A 7,424-nucleotide genomic window follows, 5' to 3' on the forward strand; every position below is an offset into this window, starting at 1 on the left:
CTGACTGTTTAATTGATTCTCTTGGAAGTATATTGGAGTTAGTCCATACGGATTGCTAAATGAAATATTGGGTGTGGTTGTTATACCCCGCTTTTTCATTTTGTTTTCTTCTTTGTTATATCAAAATAAAAAAATCACAATTAGATACAGGGAAACTAACCACATCTCCAAAGCTAAAAAACCTATTCAGACAGACGTGGAGATTTTAATATGTATACCACTAAAAGATGATGTGTTACCCCTGGATGTGTGTACTTTAATAATGACTTCCGGCACTTATTTTGCATGGACCGAAACTTGCTGGTTATCTTTTTAAGCAGTAGCTTCCTCTTTTGATAATTCTTTTTTTATAATATATTATCTTCATTCCTTGTAATTTTTTGTTCTTAAAAAAAATGACACATGGCACCTACAAGTAGAAGTGTAACGAATAATGATGTTGCCAAAGCTGCTGAAGTCTAATTTTGTGAGAATCATTTCATCAGGGAAAAAAAAACGTTGGGTTAGTCGAGAAAATGTTGCTTCATCCTCTTTTAAAATCTTCCTTTATGTCTTCTGTCACCAAGATGTTGAGTCATTCGCCAATCAATAAAATCTCTTGGATATTGAATATATTTGTCATTGAAAACAGTAGAGACTTATGAGAAACAACTTAGCAATTCCAAGGAAACTCTCTATAATCTCAAAGCTTTATTGAGTGATCTGTCAAGACTCTAATGATGATGAAGACTTTTCTAACAATTGTTTTATTAGTGAATTCTTTCATGACAAGAAAAATCCTACAAAGAGCTTGTTCTAATTTTTCAACATTGCTAATGGAGTATACCAGTTTATCGAGGAAGGTACCGGCTTTCATATAACTAAAAATTGCTTTGTCCTATATAAATAAATTTGGTTCCCTCCTTAGTAAACACCGGCACCCCACATTAGCAGCGATGTAACTTTTGTTTTGGAGAGAAACTACGTTATGGAGTATTATTATTAATGTTTTTACTTATTTGTATTATCTACTTTTTTTATTATCATTTATGGATTTTTTTATTGATATATTTTTTATGACGATAATTGCGGTGCTCGATCTTCATGCTTACATCTTTTTGTTTCTTTCCATGTGATTGTATTTATATACCATATTCTCTTTATTATCACTCTCTCATGATGATCTTCAGAAGTTATGCTCCTAACTCTTATGTTCTTTTTGAATGATTTAATTTGATGATTGATTTCTATCTTACATCTCCTCGTGACATTTGCCAATCCTAGAAAATTCTTTTCTTTCTTAAAAAATGGCGCCTTTGTTGTTTTCTTTTGAGCCTTAGGGGAAAGTTCTTATTTGAACTTGCACTCAATTGACATATCTTTGTAGGGCATTTGGTTGTGGAATTTAGTTGAGAAACGTACCTTTAATCTTTGCATGGTCAAAGAAACTAAGTTTTATTGAGAAATTTAGTGGAATCATCATTGATGATCGATTTGATTAAATTTTTCTTAATGCTTTGATTCATGAAGAATTTGATTGTCACCGCCATTGTCATTGTGACTAAAATGGGAAGAAATATTAAATTGTACATCAAACATATCTACCAGAAAAACACATGTAAAAACTAAGTGGAAGAATATATCAATAAGACATAGTATCACTTTATACATGTTTGAAAACGTACATTAAGCTTGAAAGAAGATCCTACTCATTAAGATAATAACTGCGCGAGGAATTCTCATCATCGACGAGAACTCCAAAGGCTTGTTAGGTAATATATTTTTATTTATTACCATCAAATATTCAATTACAGGAACTCAGCGAACATGTGCAAAACTGTAGAAGAACATTGATGATTCAAGGAATCAAGAATACAATGTAATGAAATGACGATTGAGCTGAAAGTCATAAATATTATAGTCCATATGCATTTATTTTATATTTTTTTCACTAAAACTAATAAATGAGGAGATTGTTAGAACGAAAGCTCACAGCCTATAGATGTTGTCAGTTTGTTTTCAAATTTAGATACCAAAACTATTTCTTAATTTATTTTACTAAAGTATACTTCATACTAAATTATATTAGATAGTGGAGTCTTAAGATAATCATAGTTATTCTCCAAGCTTGAAAGATTAAAAGCATACAAAGACATCATTTGAATAAATTCATCAAGGTTAGTAACGAATACTGATTTTTCTTTGAGAATATTTCTCCTTATATATATATATATATATATATATATATCAATCGTATTAAAGTCAAAAAATTTGGTATATGATAGAATTACAAAGAAGGATCGTATCATAGATAAGCCAATGGAAATTATATATATATAACTTTTGAAATTTTGAATTTCAGTTTCGGATGCATTTGAATATAAAGATTCGAGTGAGAAAAATCTTGTTAACTTTTTGTTGGATTCTTGCAACAATTAAAGCAATGTTAGATGTATCAGTATATAAAAGACTGAATCACAAACAACTCTACCAAAAAAAACTTGACGAGGAAAAAATAACAGGTTCAACAATTGTCAATAACACATTAGTTCACGGGTATACTCAAGAATCATATGTCCCGGATAAGACTGCCTGATATAGCTTGTATAAGCATAACACAATTTCCACTCTCTGTATTTAGCAACAAGGACTGGAATGACAGTAAACAAGAAAAGCGCACAACAAAGAAAGAAGATGTAGAAAGAAGACATGATCGTATCCTCTTCTAGACACAATTATTGGTCTATAAATATTGAGCTCTTATTCATACGAGAAAACAAATTGTTATGGTTTTAGTTTTTTGAGAAACAAGCTTTTAGTTTCTTGGAAAACAACTTAAGTTTAAATCGAAAAAGGAATTCTCCCGTAAATAAAACACAAGGAGAATATATCTTGAAAAATATTCAAAAAAATAATTTTATCAAGAAATAGATCTTGGTTGATACAAACGCGCACATATGAGCACATGCCCATAAGCTCACGATCAAAGGCTTGTGTCATATGGACGCCAATATAACTATCAACAAAATTTTAGTGATATAATGGAGTTCCTCTTTAGTTTAACTCCAATGTGGGATTAAAGGTTCCATTTCATTCACTCATAGAAAATAAACAAGTTTCCATAGACCCTTAGGTCGTTAGATCCATTCCAACCAAGGCCAGTATTTATGAAACATTGAGTGGCTCAATTTTTTTCTAACACTTTGCACATTTAAGTTCGTGAATCTAATTGGTCAGTTTGCAAACTATTCAAGTGCCTGCAGTTCCTGAACTCTAATTTCACTATGAGTTCGGGAACCTACTTTTTTGAGTTTGCTAACCTAGTTGAATTCTGAAGTTCTTGAACACGAATTTAAATTTGATATCAAAAAACTACTTATGTGATTACGCCAAACCTAGTTGATATCCAATGTTTCTGAACCCCGATCTCACATTGATTTCACGAACTTATTTTGTGAGTTCGCAAAACTAGATTAAAATTAATTTTCATGAACTCATAACTAACTTAGAATTTGCGAAACTATCATGCAACCGACCAATTTCTATTTTTGGTTTGGCGCACTTTCTTCTTTTTGGTTAATTAAAACTTCTTGCACGCTTACGAATTGTTATTCTTAGCTAATTCCTTTGCAAGGAAAATTTCAGTTTTTGTCAATAATTGTTCCAACTGGTGAACCAAGTTCTAGATCCTGATTTAGGCAGTTGCCACAAATTGTGCATATTGTTTATACATTATTGGTAGTCTGACGTTATCGTTGGAAGTTATCGCTAGAAGTATTGTACTTATGGTAATTATTCGATACTAAAATCGTCTAATAATTAAAAATATAAAAATTCAACCCTTGATAGAAGTTAAGTTCTTACTCAAGATACATGTTCTTTATATCTGAGGAATAAACTTAAGCTTAACAGTTGAGAACTCCTTAGGTTACAAGAAATCATTGATTACATCTATATCAACCTAGCCTTGATCAACTATTATACATTGGAAACATCAACAACACAAAAAAAAAGTTACTCTCTATACTATGTGTATTTTGATGCAAAGCCAGTCCTCCAATATTAAGAGTTCTTCAAGAGTTTAGGTGAGGCTTTAAAAGATTATACTTGGGATTCGTGAAGCACGGGTTCACCTATCTTCCCTATGATAGTTCACAACACGTATCTCGATTTGATCTACTTATGATTCTTGCTTATTCTAAGGTCATTCGCTTCTGATATAAATCTATACAAGAATTATTAATCAAATCTAAATTTCATTGAAAGTTTCAAGCTCGATTGCATGTAATGTTTATCTATTGAAATTTATTTTTTACGGAAAATGGGTCATTTGTCCAAATATTTTTAAAACGTGGTTATAATGGACGAGTAAAAAATTAGTATGGGTGAAATGGACACCAAAAAAATAACAAGGATGAAACTGGATTCATCCTGGCTTAAACTTAAAAAATATCGAGGATGAAACTGGATGCATCCTGATGTAAATTTAAAATAAGAAAAAGTATTTGAAAATGGGTAGGATGAAATTGTTTACATCCTGGCTATTTTTACATTTTTGTCCATTTGAACAGTATCAAAATCTAGATGTCTTTTTCACCCAGAAATTATTGATTTTGGTCTTTTTAACCAATTTTGTGTATATTTTAAAATTTCCACAAGAATTCATCTTAGACAAAATCTATTTTCATATTCTTGTTAGATATATTACCATTACGTATCTCTATAACTTGGGAAGAGTAGAAATCTTAATCTAGGGATTTTGCTTCGTCTGAATAAAAGGAAATGTTTCTTACACCTTGTGTTCTATCAAAATGGAAATCACTAGCTAAGCATCCTGTTTGAGGTAGGATAGCGCTAATCTTCACGAATATTTATTCAGTAACTTCTAGACCTATAAAGGACGTTATGTACAGGAATCAAGTGCATAGTTCTTGCGGAATAAAACCTTGGTATTATGGAACGCAAAAAAATCTAGTCTGAATTGGGTTAGTTGAAGAAGAACGAACGCATTATATACATTGAATTTATATGGCTAGGAATTTCAGAAAAATATATTAGTTAAACCATTTGATTTATTGATTCTAAATTTAAATTTAAATTTGAATTAATGTCTCAGCCTCAAATGTTGAACTGTCATCTGTTTTGGGGAAGATAATGTTAATTTGTACATTCGTTTTGTTCATTCAGAACTACAAGTCTCTGTGCTCGAATTCATATAGTTAAAAAATGAACAAATGCCCGCCGAACAACACGGCGATGTCGATGATAATACAAAATGCTGTTCTAGAGCCTAATTAATAAAATATGTGAATATGTGTTTCGCGTGGGCAAAATTTACAGACTGGATAGACTGACCTATCCATGCTGCATTTGTTGACATGGAGGTATTATTTGCAGCTCATGGACAGCACCAAAATTAAATTTTGAACGATATGCTCAACAGTCCACACCTAACCTAAGACACATCCGCAAACCATAACTGGGATAAATCTTTTTCCATACGAATTGAACACATCTTCATTTTTTTTTTTTATTAATTTCATCCATAAATCCTGAGAACTGTTTGATTTTTGCTGCAAAGTTTTCCCTCTATGCAATTTATAATAGAGAAGACGTAATTTCATGTGTTGTACACGTTAAGACTTTGACAAAACTACACACCTTTCTCTCGTGGGATGACAATAATTATAAAGTCATCGTCATAGACTATGACCCTTGACACATTCTTGCCTTAATTAGCCCTTCCACATGTTCCTTGTAGCTAGTAGTTTAATTGCAAGTAGTAGTCATGCACACACTGGGATCATCGCTGTCGATAGTTTAGCAAGTTAGCATGGTATGGTAATTATGCACTATAAATGATTCCCAAATCACAGACTTATAATTAAGCTAACACGCCAAATTAAGATCAAACTTTAGGAAAAGATCGGGAGAATATATCTTCTTCTATGGATATAGAACTAGCCTCCACTAATGCGGGATCAGCAACAAATTATAACCACGGAGCAGGAAATCATCATAGCAACCTAGTAGTACCAAATGATAGTACTGGTGAAGATGATCTTCAAAAATCAATCAACCCCATTACTCAAAAAATAGTGAGAAATTGGAAACTCATATTATTCTGTTTCTTTACTGCTTTTGGTTACATAGGAGGACCCATGTTACAAAGACTGTACTTCACTCAAGGCGGAGGCCGTAAATGGCTGTCGAGTATGTTACAAACCGTTGGGTTTCCGGTGTTAGTAGCTCCACTTTCTTATATTTATATGAAGAAAGTAAATGGTCCATCATATGATTCTTCATGGGTTTTCATAATGGAACCAAAACTATTCATGTATAGTGCAATACTTGGAGTTGCTCTAGGATTGGATAACTATATGTACTCAGCTGGTCTCTTTTATCTTCCCGTCTCAACTTCATCACTCTTGTTTTCTACCCAACTTGCTTTTACAGCTATATTTGCCTTCATAATTGTGAGGCAGAAATTCACATTTTGTTCATTCAATTCAGTAGTTCTCATGACTCTTGGAGCTGTTGTTTTGGCATTGAATACTAGTAGTGATACACCTCCTGGTACTACTCAACAACAATATTACCTTGGATTCTTTTTAACTCTTGCAGGTGCTGCTTTAGCAGGACTCATTATGCCTTTGGTTGAACTTGCTTACGGGAAAAGTAGTAAGCCTATCACTTATTCTGTTGTCATGCAGTTTCAGTTTGTTTTGAGCCTATTTGCTACTCTTGTTAGCATAATTGGGATGGCCATCAACAAGGATTTTCAGGTACACTTTATCCTTTTTCTCAAAAAATTATGTTTTGTTTAAGTACAGTTATTTTCTTTTTGTCGTCCGAGGAAATCGGAGTTTTAGAACGTAAAAATCCATAAATATTGAAGACGCATTTCATCATTTACTAGAGAGTCATTTGTTGCCTTCGTTTTCATGTTATGCAGGTTATTCAAAGAGAAGGAAGAAATTTTGGTTTGGGCCAAGTGAAATATTATTTGCTATTAATTGCAGTTGCAGTTGCTTGGCAAATCGCCTCCGCAGGATTTTTGGGAATCATCTACTGTACATCATCTCTCTTCTCTGGAATTTTTACTACATGTTTACTCCCATTCACTCAGGTTGCTGCATCGATTGCTTTCCACGAGAAATTTACGGGTCAAAAAGGAATGTCACTTGCATTATGTTTGTGGGGTTTCGCTTCTTACTTCGTAGGGGAACACAAGAAAACCAAGAAGCCTCACCCCATTGTTTATGATAAAGAGAAATCAGAACTTACAGATAATAATGATACTAAGGAAGGAGGAAAGCAATATAACGTAACACAATAAGTAGTTTAATTTATATGTGGTGAATATAAATAAGAGTACACTATACTACACTCTCCTTTTCATTTGCTATATGTAACAATTCGTAGTAATAATACCTATGATCTAA

The 7,424-nt window shown here is 32.5% G+C and overlaps 1 protein-coding gene across 1 annotated transcript; it reads left to right on the top strand.

Moving 5' to 3' along the window:
- The first annotated feature begins 5,805 nt into the window (after positions 1–5,805).
- LOC113337754 (purine permease 3-like) lies at positions 5,806–7,424 on the top strand. The gene is made up of 2 exons (XM_026583351.1): positions 5,806–6,764; positions 6,935–7,424. The coding sequence occupies exons 1-2, from the start codon at positions 5,928–5,930 to the stop codon at positions 7,316–7,318; spliced, it is 1,221 nt and encodes a 406-aa protein (XP_026439136.1). The 5' UTR covers positions 5,806–5,927; the 3' UTR covers positions 7,319–7,424.

Source organism: Papaver somniferum, chromosome 1 (genome assembly GCF_003573695.1).
Source record: "Papaver somniferum cultivar HN1 chromosome 1, ASM357369v1, whole genome shotgun sequence".
Classification (NCBI taxonomy): domain Eukaryota; kingdom Viridiplantae; phylum Streptophyta; class Magnoliopsida; order Ranunculales; family Papaveraceae; genus Papaver; species Papaver somniferum.